Raw genomic sequence first — 22827 nt, forward strand, 5'->3', positions numbered from 1 at the left:
AACCCAGATCTGTCCAACAAATTAAAAGCGGGCTGCAGAAAAGAAATTAACCACTAGATATGTGAGGCGGGCCGCGGTGGGTCGCGGCCCACGGCGGCGCCATTTGCAGCCCATCAAGGGGCGCTCCCACGGCCCGGACTGCGCCGAGGCGGCGGCGCTCCACGCGCTCTGCTCTCCCGTCCAGGTCGCCGTCGCTCTGCTCTCCCGTCCATGACCACGTTGCCGCCGCCGCATCCAACGGCACTACTCCAGCCCCGTCCAAACGGCCGTCCGCCAGCTCCACCGACCCCGGCCGGCCAACCCAGGTAACCCCAAAGCCAGCCAAAGGCCCACTCTCCCCAGCCCCCGATCACCAACATACAGGCTGCCTGATTCTTCTTCAACGCACTATTGATGGGGTGAAATTGGAATGCAGATCATAGTTCTTTTGGTTCCCCTGCATCCCTGCATCAATATGTTTGTTCATCTGGTATATAGGTATAGCTGATTGGTCGTGTATATGTTCACTTTTGCACTGAATTTCGGTTCATATGCCTGCTCTGAATGTGCATCTGTTACAAAGTCTACGTTCCCAATTTCTTTATTCCTTTTGACAATCGAATTCTCTTTTGTATCCGTGAACCAGAACTAGAGTCTTCTCTTTGGTGCAGAGTCGTTGATTTTCAGCTCCCAAAACTTACATCCGTTGTAGCTGTAAATGCTGTAACTAACTGCTATAACAGTCAGAACATTAGGATAAAGTTTGTAGCTGTGTGGACCTTTGTAATTTATACTAGCAACTCGTGGACACTATAGAAAATCCTCGAAGTGATTTGCTCTGATTTCTAATTGCTGTTGCTTTGTAAACTGTAGTACAGTGTGAAGGGCAAGATGGTTCCATTCATGACTGCTTCGTTGAAGGATGTGAGCATTGGGGAGATCACAGTTCCATATGACTCCAAGCACACCATTGCTAAACTAACTGCACTGGTGGTTGAAGACCAAAAGGTCAAGCTGTCTGAAAAAGATCCTTTTCGTAGACAATGCAATTTCTGTTGCTAGTTGATCTGATTGCTTGTTGTTTAGAGAGGAAAAGGGATGGGCTTTGTTTAAAGTGCATCCATTATTCTTGCATACTTATTTGTGGCACCCCACACCAGTGCCTCTCTTCAACACACTTAAGCAAGCTGATTACAAGACTTAAATAACCACTCTTTAGACCACGTTTCACTTGGCCAAACCTCCAAGCCAAAGTGCACACCTGCATGGACTTCCTGCATGCAACCACTTACATGCAGATCATGTCCTCTTTATTCAAACCAACTCACGCATGCACCTACTTTCTCGATCTCCTCCACACACATACGTGACTGACTACAACTCACATGAGAGCATAAACAACACGGTTAACACCAACACATATCGGGATACATAAGCACAAGTTCTTCCATTTACTCGATGGTCAGATAGCTTGGCAACTTGGCATCGCCTGGCCGAGAAAACACCATCTGCATGTGGCACACATACAAAACAGTTTACCAACAGTTATTAGAACATAACTGAAGTTTACTATTGTTGATTATATTGTGGGGATAGTATGTGCATACCTGGTAGTCCATAATTGTGCGCGATTTGAACAAAGCCGCACAATATGTCAAATAGTACTCCCAAGTACGGATGAATTTTTCGTCGAATCCCAGGGCAGAAACTTTTCTGCAAAAGATTAGAAAGAGGAGACTACTAATTGAGTCATGTACTACAAATAAAACATTTCTGCAAGAGAATAAAAAATATAGAGTAATACTAATTGAGTAATTTAAATAATACATAGCTTAATTTGCTAGAGATCGAGGGCTTGTATTTACTTTCTGTTGGCCACGAAATTGTCCCTCCAGTGCATCAGAGTCGGGTAGTAATGGTCCCCAATATTCTCAAGGTGTTGTACGCTGCACAGGTGTGCTCAAGAAAGAACTAATAAATCATGGAGGTCGTAGTTAAACAATAGCTAGGAAGTGCAGTTGAGTACATACCAGAGCCTTGATGCATTAGTCATGGCAGACACAACCCTGGCTAGGGAAGGTAGGCAGCCACCTGGGAAGATATATTCCTTCAGAAACTCGGGCCACCTCCTCATTCTGTCATACAATTCCTCTGGGATCGCGATGAACTGTGCATATAATAAATTTGTTTTGAAGATGAAAACTAGTTAGCTGATGACCGTTTGTTACTCTCAATCATACAATGGATGGGTATACGATTAATATATGTTGGTGATGGTGCACCTGGAGGACAAATAGGCCATGGTCTGCCAAATGGTACTCACAGCATCCAAAAAAATCATCCATGTACTCATGCCCGACATGTTCAATCATCTCACTAAATAAGCAACAAGGAATAAAACATATTTATCAGATCAACAGTTGGTCTATCACTTCCCTGATCACTCCTTTAATCTGTCAGCAGTACTATACTCACCAGCTTATAATCCTGTCAAACTTATGGCAAGTTGGTATTCGACGGTAATCACAAAGGAGGAAAGTTATGCGGTCCTGCATATACAGTGGATCAATTTGTGATCTTGGGTTTTCCCCATGTTGATATAAGTTGAAGTTTGTGACATAAAATTAACTAGAAAGGTACATCACTGACCTCTAATCCCGCTTCTTTAACCTTTCTCTTGGAGTATTTCAGTTGCTCCTCAGACAATGTTATTCCCGTGTACTTGCAACCAGTTTTCTTCACCAACCGTATAGCTAAAGTGCCCCAACCACTACCAATATCAAGAACATGATGCCCCGGCTCCACCTTAGCCTTCAGTTAAATGGATTCATTGTAACATTAGGACATCATTGGGTCATGTTGATAAGGTAACGTGTCTATTGAGGCGACCTCAATATCAGGAGAAATTTATGATGGAAGAGTTCATGCAAAGCACCATGCATATTGATCTTTTTACCTTATTAATTAGACTGTCAAGTTTACGTAGCTGGGCTGCCTCTAAGCTTTCGTCCTCCGCCTACCATTAATTAGAACCAATACCCAGGTAACTGAGCCATCTCCAGAATATATTACTATTCACAGCACTACACTACATAATTTACTTGTTCGAGACAAGAGTTACATAATTCACTAGCCAGAGATCGAATCACAATATTGGCAAACCTTGAAGATAGCAGAAGAGTAAGTCATTGATGGATCCAGATAAAGAGCAAAGAAATCATTACTCTGCACACAAATATTTCAGATTGCAAAAAATCTGTCAATGCTTTGTCAGTTCTTTTAGACTATGGGAACAAATGATTTGTACCATATGGATGGGGGCAACAAATTAGAAACACATATGACATTGATTTCTTGAATTATGTAAAATAGTTATAGAAAAAACTCGAGCAGTTAGTGATATTATTTTTATAAAAAAGTCCACTGACCAGATCATAGTGCTTAGAGATATTTTTAGCAGCTTTTGATACAGAGTTCTTCCTTGAGGCATGACGCAAAATATATTTTGCAAATGCAACTCCAGTGATTCCAAGAAAGGGTGCCCACCAGCCCTTCCTACTGCAAGGCACATTTGAACAAGTTTAACAATAGCACATTCATATATGTACAATCCTTCATTCTGATGAAACAATTCAGATGGTAATTTAGAAGTAAGGTACCTTTTGCTGGCACTGCTTCTCAACCTTTTGTATTCACCTCTATTAGCAAAACTAATCTGTATACCAATATGGCTCATAGATTTAGTCAGAAAAATAAAAGAACAGTAGCTTTGTGGGCTCATATAACTGAACAATCTATATAATGTACTCTCTCCATTAATGTTAACATGAGATTTCAGTACTTGATTCTGGTCATTTTTTGAGAATTTGCATATGAACATATTACAAAAGATTGAAAACATGAATTGTATGGGCAGAATTATCTTGAACGTGCTTTGCTATAGTATCATAACTTTATTGTATTTTATAAATATGTACATACCAATTGACCAGAACACAGTCTTACCACTATAAGATTCACAAGGCCTTCCCTCTTATCAGCAAATGAGATATAGCCATTGATGTAGGAATATGCCAAACCAAGGTCTGCTTCTGTTGCAACCTAATGAAAGGTAAAGGCACAATGAGATATGTCTGGCATGAGATGTGATGAAGTAGAATGTAATTTTAAAAGAGGGATAAATAAAAGATCTTCAGATGAGATTGAAGAAGAGAGAAGGGAACCTTCCAATAGAATTGCGGGTCATGTACTAGTATCACAGATTTTACAGGGCATCTTTCACATGCTCTACCAAAACTAAACGTAGTGCCTCCTTGTTCCAGCATGCTGTGCACAAACTAATAAAGTGAGAATCATTTCCAGAGATTGTGTAGTATATCGTCAATTCGTACAAGCCTCACCTCACGTTACCGATGGTCATGTATCGTTCAAAATTTCTTGCTACCAGAAAACGTGCACCGGCCTCAGTCCATGATGGGACCATTGGTTTTGGGTTAACCAAAAGGTCACATTTCTTTTGAAGCAATTCTGAAGCTGCTACTTTCCCAGCCTGAAATAAATCACCATGCATAAACAGATTGCACTCCCATAAATATTTATTTTTGAATAATAGTTGGCGCCTTTGTGATTGAACTTAAAAGGGCTGGTGCGCGGTAAATACCTTCACACTGTCCTCATGGAATCTGTAGCCTGTTATTCATGAAAAGGGACATTTCAGACTTAAAATTATTATGAAAATAGTTAATGGCAGGTTGCAGTGAAACAATTGAAACCTTGATATGGGCCACAGAACCATATTCCCCTTTTTCCTTGGATGTTATTGAGCTCAAGGGTAGCCTTTGCAGCAGCCATGGACGGAATTGGGTGGCTCGTTTGCCATTTGAGCAATACATGATTGGGAACATGAGGAGGGTTAAATGTCACAAGAAAAGGCCTCGAAGATTCAATGTTCTAGCAAAAATAAAGGAAGAAGAAGGTTTCTCTGTTACTCATCATCATTCCATGTGGTGTAAAAGATAATAAATATATTAATTGATCATCCATGACATGAAAAATACCAAAAGGTAATGTTACTTCATGAAGTTGCTAGGTTACTTAGGCACCTGAAGTATGTTTAGCCAGTAGGTTACGCAGACGTCACTGCTTGTTGTCCCCAGGAAGTTCCTGGAGCTCCATGCGTAGGAATTATGTGGCATCAAACTTTCATCACAGTGGAAGTACACGTCACTGCCGAAAAGGAGAATACAAGAGATGGTAAAATGTTGTATCAGATATAATCATTATTTTCCTTTCAAAAAAAAGATCTAATCATTATAGAATAACAAAATAGACGGCAGCGTTACCTGTTGATATACTTGAAAGCTCCAAGAATCCTCAGTTCATCAAGTGTGGCTTCAGCTCCTAGTACTTTTAGTGCATCAGGAGCGTGAAGACAAAATATGATGTTGTCGTACATCTCCTCTGAACCGTCAACGTCTAAAATTTGGTAACCTGTTTCCACAGCAGCGTAACATTTTCTCATAAGTGAATAAGTAGGGTAATTTACAATAGGAAGTCGTAACTGTAGTGGGCAATTCAAAAACATTTTTTCCTGAATCCAAGTAAACTGTAAATGCCTTTCCACCCCTATATATATTGGCACTGGCAGCATCGTCCAGAACTGCCTCAGACCAGTAAAACTAAAAAAATGTAACCCCATCTGCTGCAAGATTCCATTTTCCCAATTGGCACCTTTATTTGAGGTCTGGACCAATTCTCAGACCTTCTGCTTTGGAAGACCAGAGATTGCCATCCATAGTTTGGTCAAGTGCTTTCGCACTAGTTCGATAACACGAGCAACAACAATCAGAACAAAGTTGCAAAGCTCGCTCATGTAAATGCACTACTGCTCCTTGATGGAATCAACATTACAAATCATCAACACACATCTCTAATCGGTTTGAAATAGTGTGTCAATAGCAAATTCAGTGTTACGGGAAGCACTCAATAGGATACTATAGAAAGACAGTGACTTTCTTAATTGAGGACCAAACAAGTTTACTATCATTGACCAAATCCTTTACTCCAAACCTTGTGGTGGATCCCATAACACGTGAAGCTGCAGTTCCACGGACTGTCTTCAATGTGCTAGTGAGTGCTGTTACCTGCTGCCTTCAGGCTACCATGTCCGCTCGTATGCAACGCTGCCTCTACCAATTCAAGCACAGACCACTCCTCGTACAAAGGAATAACCGAACGATGGGAGATTTTGCGAATATTTGGATCAGTCCCAGGTAAAGTGCAGAACAACAGTGTGCTTCTTGGGTCATGCCCCTATGGGTATGCATTTTGATGCCACCTTATATGTACTCCTTGTCCATTTATTAGTGTCCCGCATCCATTTATGGGCTGTTCTGTCATATTAGGTAGGATATTATCTTTATAAGATTATGCCAATTCATTTCTATGGATCTTGTATAGATGTTAACAAAGAAAAAACAAATTATTTTGTGACACTATTTTGCATTACATAACTTGTAGTGCCGCTATCGCACCCTCCCATGCATCTATTTTTAACGAAGCGCAAGAAACATCTACATGGATACAGAACAGCGGATATACCTTCGTTGAACCTTGAAACAGATTTGACTTCACAGCCAGTTTTTACGTGACACCCCATGCTCTCCAACTCTTCCCTGACCTGCTGCTCATACACGAAGGGTTATATGCTACACCATCCTTATTCGTTCCTACTTTTTACTGAAGAAAAATTACAGTACCTTGCTCACATAGGACCCCGAACCACCCTTGACGGTGAGCCACTGCGGCCGACCAAACAACTGAATGCAATGTAAAGTTCCATTTAATGAATTAGCACCATGGTATTTGTCAGACTAACAAGCTATCTTCCGATTCACGATGAGTATTAAGAAATTTAAAGAGAAGAAAGAAATCAACATCTGAAGTAGATGCATCTATATGTAGGCACCTCGAGAAGATGATTGTCACGGAAAAATGAGAGGACGGGGAGAGCTGGGAAGCCCAATACTCCATCTGGCGGGCAGGACCAGATGCATGCACACATTGGAATCTGCAGCGGACATGTAGTTTTGCCACACTGTTAAACTTGAACTGATGATAAGAAGATGTAGAGGAGTATATATATATATATATATATATATATAAATAAAAGTCAGCTAGTTGCATACAAGGTAAGCATCCTGGAAGAGCTGCGAGTATCGGTGTGACTGAATGAACTGCCCCAAAGTCTCGTTGCGGTCAGAGTTTCTTCCATGGTCCTCCAGGTACCTTCAGATCAAAGGAAGGGAGCAAACCAATCAATCATTCAGCAACAATATACATGTGTGTACATGGCATGCATATGAGACATGCATGACACATCTCAGCATTGTGGGGAGTGTTGTCTTCAAGAAGTAAAAGACGAAATTAAAGCAGCTAGCATTGTTGGCTGCTAGCTTACCTGAGAGCATGATTCTTGAACTTGAATATCTCACGGACCGCGAGCCAGAACCTGGGGCTAAGCAGGTTGCTCTTCTGCGCCAGAACACCAGATACACCATTGCGGCTGCCCCACTCGAAGCCTACACCTTTGCCCAACCGCATGCTTGCCGAGAATGACATGTCCGATGGCTCCAGCTCCACCCCCAGCCCTTCAAACCATTTCATCAGGTTTGGGCATGTCATCTGAAATTATTAGCTCTTTTGTTAAAGCAAACTCGTAGAAGACGAGTAGCAAGGTATACAAAACTATACAAATGCTATACATTATTCATTTCAAATAGAACAGTGTGTGTATTTTCCCTAGCTCCACACTAATAAGGGTTCCCGTAGTGGCCGTTGAAATTGGTAGTCTGCGAAGTTGACCCATTACTTTGTGGTGTATCCATCGCAAACAGTTCAAGGTGGTGGATTGCTAACACTGATCTTCTCAGTTACGCTCTTCAGTTCGGCACCACTATGCATGGCAGTATCAATTTGTTACCAAAAAAATGTGTTTCTTGACTGAGTTATTTTCGGAGATTAAGCACTCGTCATGAGTCTGCTTTGGATCTTTTTGTTTTTAGTTTATATATGCTGATAGTACAACTTGAATAACCATTTATTTTGTTGCGCAAAGGTTTTATAGTAATGGCAAAAGGCAAGAAAATGTTTTGCGCATACGTGAAGAGGCCAGAGCTAGGGTACCACCCCCAACCCATGGATGACGTCTTTGCTTGCATAGGCAGCAGCAAAGTCAGCTGTTTGCATTTTTCAAAACGTAACGGTACAGTAGTAGTGCGTATGCATGGTCGCACCGTGTTGAAGGCCATGCAGCCAAGATCGACGAGGACACGGCCGCCGTCTCCGTCGTCGACGTCCACGGCCTTGTTGCCGCGGCCGCCGAGGTGGCCCTCCTTCTCGTACAAAGTCACGCGCGCGCCGCCGCCGCTCCTGGCCAGCTCGTGCGCCGCCGCCAGCCCGCTCAAGCCGGCGCCCACCACCGCCACCCTCATCTCTCTCTCTCTCTACCTGCAGGCTTACAGCTAGCTAGTTCTTATTGGGGCGCCTCTGTGCTGCGTTTGGCTGACAGTTTGCACAACATTCCCCTGTTTATATAGAGATCGATCGATCCAGAAATTGTCTAGCTTCAATTGGTTGTGCCCTCTGGTTAGGTAGAGGTGGGGCGTTGTGCAACTTGAATTGGTTATTCTGCTGGTTAGGTATGTAGAGGTGGGGTAGGCTGCGGTAAATGACTGGTGCGGCCTAGCATTTGCGTTCATGGTTCAAGGTTATCCCCAACTCTCCACGTAGAATAATTTTTCTAGCATTAATTATACCACCACATAAAATTTTTTTAGCTTATGTGGCACTATAATAAATGAGAGAGAAAGAAATTGGATCTCATGCAAGACTTAGTGTCAACACGTAAACCAATACGCTAGATAATACAATTGGGAGTGAGGTGATGTCTTCATAATAAATGGAGAACAAATATGATAGGTGGAGAAAAAAGAGCGAGTTTAATTTGAATTCACGCTAAGACATCATAGGTTGTAGAGTGCAGTTTCTAAAGATGATGTCTTGATGATATGATAATAAAGACACTAGCCATAGACACTATAGGTTGGGTTTTCCCTAATGTCTGTCCTGCGATGTGTCTTGCGATCACGAAACTGACTGTTTATCGGAGAGATTGGCCTTCTGGAATCAGGACACTACTGCGTTTCCCTTCGCATTTGCCGAAATCTTTCCCAATCTTATCTTGCTTTGCAGATGCAACAAGCAGCCAACAAGCAACTGGAACCATAACTAGAACTGGAATCGGGACTGGCAAACTGAAGTGATATCCATGGCTATCACCCCGCCTGGTTCGCAAATCTGGAGCGGAGAAGTGGTCTTCACTATTAGTTCTTAGCACCAACCGGGTAATAGTGACTCTACCCAGCTTCACTACTGGTTGGTGTGATCAAACTGGAAGTACGTCACTAATGCCCCTTCATATTTCCACTGCCACTCTCTAGTTCTACAAGTAGAACTAGTTGTTCGAGCTAGGGAGGGGCGGAGCACCAGTTCGCACTTAAAACACAAATGGTGAGTAGTGACATCCTCATCATCGACAATCACACGTTATGCTGCGTGCTCACAGTCTCACACTGCATTACTTATCCGCGACACTGAAGCGCATATATATATAAATATATAAATATATATATATATATATTTGTAGTTATTCTTAGAGTACATAGATTGATCTATTGTTCCTCGTCCCAACCTTCCAAACTATTTTTCAAGAGATAAACGCAGAACTGAAGAAATGGATGTCTTTTTTTTTCTTTTTCTAGACGCATGTTTCCCATCAGCAGTAGTTGCGTACCAAAATGACATCTCCAGGAGGATCTATTTCATTTGATGCGTGAAAATCATTACCTAGCTACCCTCCAAAACATTATGCACCAGCTTTCATTCGAAGTCCAAGTTCTGCATATGCACATATCCAAGCATACACGACTTCTTCCCAACTAAAGTACAATTCAACTAAAGTATAACTCATATGTTGGTTAGATTTTTTGTAGAATCTACGGTAACTTCATCAATCTCAAATTTGTTAACCCAGTACGCGTATATTGCTGAGTGTCTGGATTTGTATAATATCTTTCCGAAACATATGCGACTCTCCCCACATTTAGCATACAGATATACTAGACTTCTTTTGAATAAATGTTTTTTGATTCACGTGTAACAGATTGCACGTAACAAGTAATTTCATACATATCTTGTCACATCACCCGGTGTGATGAGGCTGGCCGGACAGTCGGCGGAGGTGGTCGTGCTACGAAACCTCCCTCCATTGGATGCTGGTGGCAGGGGACAGGGTCGCAGGGAGGGGTGCAGTTGAGGTTCATGCGGGCTGCGGGCTGCGGGCTGCGGGCTGCATGGGTAGCAGGTGGTAGGAAGTTGCTAATCTGAAATTAAGTCCCCGTGACGTAGTAGTCACTGACATGCCAGTCCGTGTGTCCACCACACACTACGTAAAAAATCAAACATAGGGAGCTAGGGTGACGGTGTGAAGTGAAGAAGATTGATATTAAAACAAATAACCTTGTGTATATTTTTAAAACAAATAACCTTCAAAAAGGCTGCAGCAGCCTCCAACCCGCCGCGACCAGTCGTCGTCGTCCGGCCTCGCAGCAGAGAGATAAGGTGGGCAGACGGGCAGGCAGGCCGGACTGTATCTGGCCCACCAGCAATTTGGGATCCCAGTGCGAAATGGAATATGAGGTCTATGCTTAATACAACTAAAGATATACTTTTGCGCAATTATATAACTCAATTAATTAAAAAACTAGCAGTCTTCATAATTAATTTCATAAACCAAACAAGAGTATTTTGAATTAATTCCATAATTAATTATATGTATAAAAATTAGCTGTGCTGTTTAGAGCTAGGTACGGTCAAAATTCAGTTCGAATCATATTTTTCAACTCACGTCAGTACCTCACTCGTGGCCATCGACGGGCCCCATCCGGCCGGGCCATGAATTTCCTTTTCCTTTGGCTTATGCACGGGAGGAGAGTGAGTGGATCTAATGGAGCGTGCGCAGGACCAGCCGAAGCCTGTTATCGGCTCGTTGGCGGTCTGCGTCCAGCAATGTCTGCTCGGAGGTCGCTCGCTCCGCCGTCTGCTGACTGCCGGCGGCCGGTGTCCTGTGCCCACCTATATATGTCTCGCCGGAGGCCGGCGCGAACCGCCGGAGGAGATGCTATTGTCAGCGCGATCGGGAGCCGGCAATAATAATACAGCCACTCCAAGCATAAGCCATACGCCGATACGTCCTCCGGGACCGCGCGTCGGCGATTTGCTGCCTTGACGCGACCTGTGCCAGCAGTTACCACCGTAGGCAGTGGTGAAGCTAGTGATGAAAAAACTACCATGGTGCACTGGTTTTTATTGGATACCAGATAAATATGATCAAGTTTATAGGGGAGACTTTTTTTTTTTACCATGGTGCACCGTACCGGCACCACGAAAACATAAGGTGACTTCGCCACTGACTGTAGGCCGTACGCCGCTCGATGGCCAATTCCCTGCTACAGAATCTGTTATAGCAAATGCTCTATCACAACCAGTTTGGTGCAAACCGATGGTGATAGTTTATCACCGCGGTTCCAAATAGATCCGATGGTGATAGTGGGTATCACTGCCGGGTCGTAATACGACCTGATGGTGATACATTCAAATAGCATCACCGTCGGATCGTATTACGAACCGATGGTGATGCTCACTATCACCGCTGGATCGTAAGAGGACCCGACACTGATGTGAACCCGTCTTCTTTTCTCTCCCTAACTTCCTCTCATTCTTCTCCCACTCCCATCTCCTTTCGCACTCCGCTGCTCCTCCAGCGAGGTCAGGACGCGGAGCCGCCCCTCGCTCTTCCCACGCCACAGCCCTCCCCAACCCCTCTCCCGAGGAAGGGGGCCGCGGCCGCGGCAGTGTGCGGGCCGAGGCGAGCAATCGGAGGCATGCGGCGGCGCGGAGCTGCGGGCGGAGGTGACCAGGCGGCAGCGCGTGGGTGGAGGCAAGCAGGAAGAGGCGAGGGGGCAGAGGCGTGCCAAGGCGCGGCGAGCGGGTGGTGGCGCACAGGCGGAGGCGCGCTGAGGCGCGGCAAGCGGGCGACAACGTGTGAGAGAGGCGCGTGGAGCCGTTGGCAAGCGGTGCGAGCGGATATTTTTTTTTATTTTTTTGTTTTTTAAATGGCATCACCGCCGGTTCTAGATCTGGCGGTGATAGTTCTACCTATCACCGTCGATCCTAATCCAATGGGTCGTCGAACCAGCGGTGCGGATGTTTTTGAAACGGCAGTGATAGGATCATTTGTAGTAGTAAATTTGCGATTCGGTGCTATAGAGATGGCTAGGCATACTCCCTCCATCTCATAAGAAGTGCAATTCTACATTTGAAAAATGGTTAATTGCATTTATACCATTACAATTATCAAGTTCAGACATCTGCTATTACTATTCAGCATATTGCAAATATACCATTACAATTTCGCAGTTCCTACAAATAAACCGCTACTTACCTATTCGACGTGTTTACAAATAATTTTGCACCAAAATGCCCCCCATCTCTCATCCCTCTCCTCTTCCATGGCGTCCCGCGACCGAGCTCCTCCTCCAGCTCCTCCAGGTGACGAACGACGGCCGGCCGCGGTCAACCACAACACGCTGGTGCGCGACACCGTCTTCCTCCTCGAGAACTAGATGCCTCCCTTCGTCCTCCCACTACAGGAGAAGCCTCATTTGCCGAATGTCTGACACACTCGGCAAAACAACATAAGCACTCGGCAAACCTTTTGCCGAGTGTTGCACTCGGCAAAGAGGAAACGGCAAAGAAAGGGTCGGCAAAGGCCTCTTTGCCGAGAGTTTTTTGTCGGGCACTCGGCAAAGACTTTGCCGAGTGCCTAATCCTGCTCTCGGCCAAAAAAAAATGGACATGACGGCGGAAGAAACAGTGACGGACGTTTGCCGAGTGCCTGAGAAGCACTTGGCAAAGTGTATGCTCTTTGCCGAGTGTCCTAGGTCAGCACTTGGCAAAGTGTATGCTCTTTGCCGAGTGCTGGTGTAGTGACACTCGGCAAAGCGTATGCTCTTTGCCGAGTGCTGGTGGAGTGACACTCGGCAAAGAGATTTATTTGCTGAGTGCCGCGTGAGAGGCACTCGGCAATGGTATAATTTTTTTTTAAAACACCTATTTTCTCTCCCTCCCCGGTTGGGAAGCCTTGCACAATAGTTTTACAAGTTTACAATAGCTACACAGATGCATCAAACAAGCTGATCGACTACAAGTTTTACAAGAGTTTAACAACGAAATTAACAAGCAATGCAAAATAATTTTACAAGAGTTCAACGGACAAATTCACAAAGTTCACAAACAGTTCTCAAAACCACTGATTACAGCAAGTTCACAACAAAGGATCATTTGACTGATTTCGAGAACCATCACCAAGTTGGCCAATTAGATTGATTTGGAGAAACATGAGGATCATTTGAGGCCGCCGATTGATTCTGCATAAAGTAGAAGAGATTACATGTGTGAGACAAGAAAAATGATGATCATACATGACTAAAACTTATCCATACTCACAGGAGTAGAAAACGGATCAGGAGGTGGAGGTGGAGGTCGAGGTGGAGAAAATAACAAAGCTGGCGGAGCAACACCCGTTGCGGTGCCAAGACTCTCCATGTAAGCAAGAATCTCCCTCATCCTCTGCTGCTCGGCCAGCCGCTCGGCCTCACGCTCGGCGCTCATCCTCGCTCCTGGACAGACTATTTTACTCGCTCCTTTAGCAGCTTCGCCAAACGCCCATTCCAAGAAAGCATCGGTCTTGTCGATCCATTCATCGGTGATCTGACCCTGACCTAAGCGGCCACTGTACATCCACTCACGGTCTTCCATCCTCTAAACATATACAGCCGAGAATAATATCAATTGCATATGATATAAGTTTTCATGAACTATTTGTATTTTGTAGGTCTCAAATTGTTTCAAATCTAATACTATATTACTCAAAAAAGCTATATTATTCTAAATTTATAATTGACTACGCTATCATAAAAAAAAAGTTATATGCTTGTCAATTCGAACTGTTTGTTTGCTAATTACTTCGCAGTGATGAACTGCTGCTTTGAACCACCGATTAATTTGGCATCGTCAAGTACTGGATCAATGCACAAAGCAAGCAATGTGGGGATCGGAGCAGCATTCACAAACCAGAATGTAATAATAATCAAGCCTGCCGGTGTATTACTCACCGACTGTAGCGGAGCGGAAGGTGGTGGAGCCGTCGATGACGTTGCGGCGGGGGCTGGGTGGTGGGCACTACGGGAGAAGCCTCCTTTGCCGAGTGTCTGAGACACTAGGCAAAACAACATAAGCACTCGGCAAAGATTTTGCCGAGTGTTGCGCTCGGCAAATAGGAGACGGCAAAGAAAGGGTCGGCAAAGGCCTCTTTGCCAAGTGTTTTCTGTCGGGCACTCGGCAAAGACTTTGCCGAGCGCCTAATCCTACACTCGGCAAAAAAAATGGCCATGATGGCGGAATAAATGGTGACGGACGTTTGCCGAGCGCCTGAGAGAAGCACTCGGCAAAGTGACAAGACACTCGGCAAAGATTATGCTCTTTGTCGAGCGTCCTACGCCAGCACTCGGCAAAGTGTATGCTCTGTGCAGAGTGCTGGCGTAGTGACGCTCGATTTGCCGAGTGCTGGAGGACTGATACTCGGCAAAGAGCATAATCTTTGCCGAGTGCTGACCCAGGACGCTCGGCAAAGAGCATAATTTTTTCCGAGAGCAGCGTGAGAGGCACTCGGCAAAGGTATAAATTTTTTTTTGAACACGCCTATTTTCTCCCTCCCTGACCCCGTTGGGAAGCCTCACACAATAGTTTTACAAGTTTACAACAGCTGATCGACCACAAATTTTACAAGAGTTTAACAACGAAGTTAATAAGCAATGCAAAATAGTTTGACAAGAGTTCAACGGACAAATTCACAAAGTTCACAAACAGTTCTCAAAACCACTGATTACAATAGGATCACAACAAGTTCACAACAAATGATCATTTGACTAATTTCGAGAACCATCACCAAATTGGCTAATTAGATTGATTTGGAGAAACATGAGGATCATTTGAGGCCGCCGATTGGTTCTGCACAAAGTAGAAGAGATTACATGTGTGAGACAAGAAAAATGATGATCATACATGACTAAAACTTACCCATACTCACAGGAGTAGAAAATGGATCAGGAGGTGGAGGTGGAGGTCGAGGTGGAGAAAACTACGAAGCTGGCGGAGCAACACCCGTTGCGGCGCTAAGGCTCTGCATGTAATCAAGAATCTCCCTCATCCTCAGCCGCTCGGCCTCACGCTCGGCACTCATCCTCGCCTCCATCCTCGCCTCCAAGTCCACACGTAGCCTCCTCTCTAATTCTAGCTGGGCCTGCAAAATTTTCACCCCAATGTTACAGTAATGCAAAGAAAAGATCTATAATAATCAATAAACGATATATAAAGAAATAATAACCTGGAGTGCCTGTATCCGGTACTGTGAAGTGTCCTGCCGAGATCGTATGGTAGGGCTCACGCTGGTGCTCCTTGCTCTAATCTGAGATAGAGTAGGAGTAGAGGACGAGTCGATTGCACCATCGGCAATCCAATACCGCCCATGCTTCTTACCTCCTCCGACCCTCATGACGACTTCACCGTCAAGGTCCTCGGTGGTCGGATCATAATCTGGACCATGGACCTCCCTTGCCATTGATGAGTACTCACTGAGGCGGTTGTGGGCGGTCGCGTTGCTGTATGCCTCAGGCCCGTCCTCCAGGTTGTAGTTGACATCGGACGTCGCATTTCCCTTGTGGGCCATAGCTAATGCTTTGAAGAGGGAGCAAGGCTAGCCACCATGTAACAATGACTGCGAGAAAACCAGCAAGACAATTAGAAATCATGCATAATTGAGTGTTGGATTAAATAAATGAATTCGCGTACCCATGCTTCTGCGTATCCGCTGAGGCTGCGGCTGCCTTGATGGTGTGGTACACCGGGCATCATCAAACGCCGCTCCCGGCAAGCGTTGTGCGACTCCTCCCACTCGTTGGAGCACCACTTTTGCACCATCTGTTGCCAGCACTCGGCATGCGCAGCACACCAATAAGGAATCATCTACAGGATAATAAGTACATGACATATTAGAAGATTAAATTAATCGTACGTAATGTAAAAAGGAATGAATACTTAATGTAAAAAGAATAAACATTAAAATTCTATATTTACCTGCAAGTACTGCTCCTCAGTCAACGACATGGTTCTTGCGTCCGTTTTGTGACCTTCTCTCCAAGGACGGTGGCATGAAAACTTATAATGGCCTGGAGACGTGCCTCATAGTGCATGTTCATGACTAGTTTCTTACAGCATCTGGTAGCCACCACATCAGCCTTGGCCTCAAACCCATCCTGGCATCTGAAGAAATCCTGCATGCAAACACGATGTATACCATTCATTATTTCAAGAATGTGCAATGAATGCGATGTATTTCGCACTTACCCATAGCTCCTGCTTCACCCGCTCAGCCTTATTGTTGAATACCCTGCCATCCCGATCTTCAGTATCGGAGGCGGCCGCGTATTGGTCGAACGTATAGGCCGGCCCCACCACTCCAGCGTACTCAACCAGGCTAGGGAAGTGTTCCTTGCACAGAAGACCGAGGATGCCATTGACGGAGCATCTGTGAGCAGCACCTGCACTCTCCACAATCCTCCAGGACCTGCACAAATGATTAGCCATCACTTTTAGTTTCTAATTTGAATTTGAACATATAACATGAAGAAGCAATGAAAACATAAAAATTTACTTACTTTTCCCCCTCGGGTCGAATCAACGGGCGTTTCTCACGAGGTATCGATCGATTAGGCAGACTCGCGGGACCTACACAAGTGATTAAGAAAAAATATTAGTTTCTACTTCGAATTTGAACATATAACATGAAGAAGCAATAAAACCATATAAAGTTACTTACCTCGCGAGTAGACACGAGACGAACCAGAGGCTGTCTGCTGCGCCTCGTGCTCCTCCTACGCCTCCTCGTCCTCCTCCTGCGCCACATGCGCCTCCTCCTCCGTGTCGTCCTGCGAGGCCACCTGCGCCTCCTCCTCCGTGGCCTCCTGCAGGGGCACCTGCGTCGTCCCCCTCCTTCACCCCCTCCTCCTCTCTGACGACCCAGCTTCAGCAGACCTAGCCCTCTGGTAACGCGACCTAACGCTCCTCAGCCCACTGCCCACCATCTTTGTTCAATCACCTGCAATTAAGAAGAGTAAAGTAATAAGTACAGATAAACAAGACATACTTAGAAAGAGATGCAAAATAAATAAAATATAATTACATAATAATATAGTATTACATTGATTAAAAATAATCTTCATAATCGGGAGCAGCGGGATCATAAGTCTCATCATCACTATCAACCATGTCATAATCAACACTATCTGAAGAATCAATATCGTCATTGGCATTGCCTAAATGTAATCGTTGTAGCATTTGTAAGTCCTTTGCATTCTGCACCTCATCCTCCTCCTCCTCATCAACAACTGTTTCAACTTCCATTCCGTCCGCTTCGGTTAAGTCTATGTCAAATCGTCCTTCTAACCCCTCTTCTTGAAAGAACTCTCCGTTATATGTGTTGGGGTCTAAGTTATAATTTTCATCGTTTGGGACAGGTATTTTACCGTGCGGTGATACCTTGTGCACAAAATACCAACCCTAAAGATGCTCTTTGGTTTGGCACGCATATGGGAGATAATAAACTTGTATGGCCTATTGGGCCACAATATAGACATCGTCTCCTGGTAAGACGGAATCATGTCTCCATCTTGTTACTTCAGGATCAAACCAAAAGTCACCAGTCTCGCCACATCTGAAGCACGTGTTACCATCAGTGGGTACAAGGGTATTGTTCCTCACAGGTGTTCCAGTAGGGGTGTTCTGACAATTCTGTGGAAAGCTAGGACGCTGCACTAACTGACCAACACGCTGAGCTTGCTACTGGTGGTTCTGTTGGTTGGGGTGCTGGTATTGATTCTGCCCGTAGTTGACATTCTGTCCTCCGGTGCAAAAAGGTGTTCCTTGCGGAGGCGCGAAACGAGGGCGTGAGTTGTTGCTGAACTGTCTTGACGACTCAAACTTCCTCTTCTGCTCACCTATTTCCTTGTGAGCATGCTCCATCATGATGGCATTGTCCACCATCTTCCGGAAGTTTTTAAAAGTGTGCACCATCAGTTGATACTTGATAGGACCAATCAGACCATCCCTGAAGTGATCCTACTTCTCTTCGTCATCTGCTACATCTGCGGGAGTGTAGCGAGAAAGCTGGATGAACTTGTCTTGGTACTCACTCACAGATATTGCTTCCTGTTTCAGCAAGGAACTCTTGCTTCTTGAGGTTCATGAGACCTTTGGGTATGTGTTGCTCCCTCAACTTGTTCTTGAACTCCTGCTAGGTGATGGTGTTGGGGGTGACATGAGCTGCGGTGTAAGCATCCCACCAATCTGTGGCGGTTCCTTCTAGTCTGCCTGAAGCATAAAGAACCTTCTCCCTATCAGTACACTGGACAATGTTTAGCATCTTCTCCACTGTCTAGATCCAGTCATCAGCTTGCAAAGGATCAGGTGAGCGAGAAAATGAAGGAGGTTTGTGGCTCAGTTAAAGAAGTGCTTGAGGGTACTAGAGGAACAGTTGCCACTGGAGGAGTTGAATGTGCATGATGATTTGACTTACACAGAGTACTCGGTCAAAATTCTGAACACATTGGAGACAATCACTCGAAGTAAGAGGATTCGGATGCGTAAGGTTCAATGGAATCACCATGCAGAGGATGAGGCTACTTGGGAACGAGAAGATGAGTTACAGACTGAATTTCCCCAGCTCTTTGCTAGCCCAGCCGAATCACGAGGACGAGATTCCTTTTAAGGGGGTAGGTATGTAACACCATAATTTTCAAATCAGGAATCTAAATAAATTTTGCTAATTTCTTTTGATTTTAGAACATTTACCATGAATTATAAAGAATTTATTTAGATTGAAAAGAAATATAAGGTTACATAGGCTTTGAGCATCCATGCTGCTTGCATTGTTTTATTATTTGAGTTCAGTTGAATTTAAATTTCCAAAAATTTAAATTCAAATAAATTGTGCTTGCTCCTTTATTTTAAAACCTTTCTCCTTTTACCTTCTTCCTCTCTCTCCCTTTGGCCTGGCCCAATTCTGTCTCTTTCTCCCTCCCCCTTCTTTTCCCCGCGCGGCCCAGCCTAGGCTGGCCTGTCCCGCCCTGTTCCCTTCCACGCAGCCTAGCCCCGGCTGGCCCAGCCGCCTCCCCCTCTATTTTTCCCCTCCTCTCTCGCCGCCAGGCGGGACCCGCCTATCAGGCACATCCTCAAGCTCGAGCCAGGCTCGGACTCGCGCCCGAGTCCGGCCTTGGCTCGTCTCCCCGTGCGCCTTGGGCCTGCACGTCGAGGCACCGAAGCCGCGCCTATTTAAGGTGCCGCCCCGCGCCCCTTGACCCCATCAAAGCTGCAACTGCCGCCCCTCGCCTTGCAAACCTTAGCTCCCTAGTGCTATCGCCCCTCGAGCTTTCGGTGCCACACGACGTGCTGCTGCTCTACTGCCTTCCGCCATCGAGCAAGCACTGCAGGAGCTTTGCGCGGTGGTAAGCATCGCCGCCGGCCTTCTCTCCCTATCTAGCACACCTCCCTGCGCGTGCAATCGCTCACCGTGGCCACCGTGCTGCGCCTCGCCGCCGTCCACATTCAACAATCCTCGGCACCCTATCCAGAGCCCCTAAACGCGTTCCCCATCCTGCTCTCTTTCTCCCAAGCAAAACCTGAGCCAAAATAGTGGCCGAAATCACGTTTACGCGATTCTCCAGCAAGCTCGCCGCCGTGCACCACCCCTGTGACACCCCAGCCTCCCGCAGCCGTGCGATCGAATTCGGACGGCCCAGATTCGATCTAGATCGGGTCAATCCAAACCATACAGAACAACCCTAGCTAGTTTTGCAAAAGAGCCCCTCCATATTTATGAAATCAACCCGCGCTCAACCGCAGTTCAAAAGTATTTACAAATAGATCCTTTTTCTTCTATTTTAACCCCTAAACTTTTCTAAAATATAACCCGCCATCCATAGCCTCTCTGTTTTTCAATATAAACCCTAGATTTAAGGTTTGTTTATGTTTTAGTCGTCGGTTTCTTTGTTCAGAGCCTTTTAGTTTCAAATCTTTTATAAATAAGCCCCTAGAACCATGTTTTAGCCATAACTCCTCCGTTAAAACTCCATTTTCATTGATTCTTGCACTCATTGACCTTGCGACGTGTACAGTAGCTTTATAACCTTGTTTTGTTCTGTTTACATTGTTTCGTACTGCTTCTTATTTATTATACTTGCTTGCTTGTATGTACTTGTGTGATGTGATATACAACGCGTAGTTCGAGGGACCACAAGAGCAAGGCTTTGAAGACGCGCCTGAGTAGCCCCAGTGCTTTGAGGAATGCAAGTGGTCCTTGATCATACGTCAGTCCTAATAATCTTAATACATACCTTTACTTCATATGCATGCATTTGTCTATAATATGATGATCCCAAACTAAGGATATGCCTAGTTTTCTTTTGAACTTTCTTGATTAAACCTGGGTTTTTACTTTATGTTGTAGCTATGTTAGTTGCTCATCCACGGTTGGTTAACTTGGGAACTATGTTACACTTGTTTTACTTGTTTTACCTCTGCAGAGTAAAAACTGATATATCAGCCGTGCTCACGGTTAAGAGCGGTTTGGACCCTCACATGATAATTGAACTTGACGATGATCTAAATCGATATTCTTTATTAATGTTGTTGATACTTATCTTTATTATTTATTTAAGGGTTGATATATACTTACACTTAGCTAATGCTTGCTAAATAAAACTTGGTCAACTAAAAATGCTCATCGCAGTCAAACCTTGTCATCTTTTCCTTGAACTTTGGCCTTGCATGTCATATAACTTACTCCACTTGTTGAGTACCAACCATAAGTGTACTCATGCTTGCTTTATTAAAACCAATGCTGCTCAGAACAAGATAACTGTCCGTAGTACCCTGAAGATTTTGAGGAGTTTTAGGCGTATGTCTTCCAGTCATCTGCTGTGAAGTTGAAGTTCTGCTGCTAGTTACAAACGTTTATTTGTTTGTTTAAGATTAAGACTTTCGATCTTGTAATAAAGTACCTTAATACTCTTTTTCGTTATGATATTATTTCGGATATACACTTGTATCATCTATCATATGTGTGTGAACTTGATCCTGGTGCACATATGAGATGCATTCGGTTCGCTTCCAAAACCGGTGTGACAACTAGTTCGGTGGTTGCCTTCATGGATTGACAGATTGAATCGGTAAGCAACGGTGTGTGAACATATTGAATGGCGGATGGTCCGGTCCTGTTATGTGGACGGTCTGCCAGATACATCAATTTTTTTTCCAGAACCTTTGATGGTTCTGGTGGCGCTGAAAGAATGAACGGCATACAATCAACCCCTGGGGTGCGGACGATCCGCCAGCTAACTCCAGAAACCAGACATAACATTTGAAGTTCTGTGTGTCCGCGACTTTTGAGACGGACAGTCTGCCAAGGCTGTGACGGTTGACTCTGATATGTATGTATTGCACTTCTAGCTATTGGGTTTGAATAGCGGACGGTTCGGTTTCTGTGAGGCAGACAGTCCGCGAAAGCTCTGTTTTCACGGGATTTGAGGGTAACGGCTAGATTCTGAGGGCTGGCTATATATATCCCATGCCCGGCCGTGGAGAGGCTCTCTTGGCACATTTGAAAGCTTCCTTAACATACTTGAGTCAGCCATCTCCTCTCTCTCTCTCTCTCACTCCTTGCTTAGAGATTGCATCTTGGTGAGTGTGAGAGCATCCTAGTGCATTGCATCAACAGTTTGAGCTTTGTGGCGCCAGGGAGATTTCAAGCAAGCATCATCGACTTATGACACTTGGGAGTTGCTGCTCCCTAGATGGCTTGGAGAAGGTGAAATCATAGAGCCCTTCAAGGAGATTGTGAAGGTGTCTCGGTTTGGATTGTGAGAGGTTCTTGAGACTCTCGAGCCATGTGAGCGGGGAAGACTCCAAAGCCATCGGGAAATACATAACCTTGGTGCTGTTGGAGCCGTCGGAGACTTCAATGGCAGTCGAGTAGTAGCGCAGCCATTGTTGTGGGTCCTGCTCGCCGTTGTACTTGGGGATGTTGATCAGCCTGAAATCTTTAGGGTACTCGAAGTAGGTAACTGTAACACCCTAATTTTCAAATTAGGAACCTAAATAAATTTTGCTAGATTCTTTTCAAGATCCATAAGGTTTTTATTCAAATTATTTTGATTTTAGAGCATTTACCGTGAATTAACAATAATTTACTTAACCATAAAAAGAAATATAAGTAAATATAGGTCTTGTGCATTTCATACTGCAGTGCATTGTTCTATTGCTTGTCTTCCATTTGAATTTAAACTACAAATTCAAATTCAAAAGCATTTGAATGTTTTTCTTTTTCTCCCCCTCGTTTTCTTTTGGCCCGGCCCACTTCCTTCTCCTCCTCTTTCTATCTCTTCTTCCCGCGGCCCAGCTAGCCCATCTCTCTTTCTTTTTCCCCATCTCTCCCCTTCCTCCCACAAGGCCCAGCCCAACCGGCCTTTTCTTTTTTTTCCACCCCCGCACAGCCTAGCCGGCCCAGCCGCATCGCCCCCTCTCTCCTAGCCCAACCCGACGCTCCTATCTCCCTCT

At 44.8% G+C, this 22827-nt stretch overlaps 1 protein-coding gene across 3 annotated transcripts in view; it reads right to left on the reverse strand.

Moving 5' to 3' along the window:
* Positions 1-1170: 1170 nt before the first annotated feature.
* Positions 1171-22827, reverse strand: part of LOC112882759 — a 35419-nt gene continuing 13762 nt past the window's right edge. The window contains exons 1-24 of one of the 3 annotated variants that reach the window (XM_025947892.1): positions 8274-8471; positions 7439-7662; positions 7167-7266; positions 6947-7048; positions 6738-6797; positions 6580-6658; positions 5322-5469; positions 5082-5205; positions 4752-4929; positions 4640-4668; positions 4380-4528; positions 4203-4305; positions 3985-4080; positions 3639-3694; positions 3408-3537; positions 3142-3204; positions 2936-2995; positions 2629-2790; positions 2455-2528; positions 2262-2355; positions 2010-2146; positions 1845-1925; positions 1587-1692; positions 1171-1487 (exon numbers count right to left, since the gene is read on the reverse strand). In XM_025947892.1, coding sequence (XP_025803677.1) covers positions 1431-1487; positions 1587-1692; positions 1845-1925; positions 2010-2146; positions 2262-2355; positions 2455-2528; positions 2629-2790; positions 2936-2995; positions 3142-3204; positions 3408-3537; positions 3639-3694; positions 3985-4080; positions 4203-4305; positions 4380-4528; positions 4640-4668; positions 4752-4929; positions 5082-5205; positions 5322-5469; positions 6580-6658; positions 6738-6797; positions 6947-7048; positions 7167-7266; positions 7439-7662; positions 8274-8471 — 2610 coding nt within the window. In that variant the 3' untranslated portion in view covers positions 1171-1430. Of the gene's footprint in view, positions 1488-1586; positions 1693-1844; positions 1926-2009; positions 2147-2261; positions 2356-2454; positions 2529-2628; positions 2791-2935; positions 2996-3141; positions 3205-3407; positions 3538-3638; positions 3695-3984; positions 4081-4202; positions 4306-4379; positions 4529-4639; positions 4669-4751; positions 4930-5081; positions 5206-5321; positions 5470-6579; positions 6662-6737; positions 6798-6946; positions 7049-7166; positions 7267-7438; positions 7663-8273; positions 8472-22827 lie in introns of those variants that run through there. The other 2 variants (XM_025947890.1, XM_025947891.1) reach the window with 2 other exon arrangements.

Source organism: Panicum hallii, chromosome 2 (genome assembly GCF_002211085.1).
Source record: "Panicum hallii strain FIL2 chromosome 2, PHallii_v3.1, whole genome shotgun sequence".
NCBI lineage: Eukaryota > Viridiplantae > Streptophyta > Magnoliopsida > Poales > Poaceae > Panicum > Panicum hallii.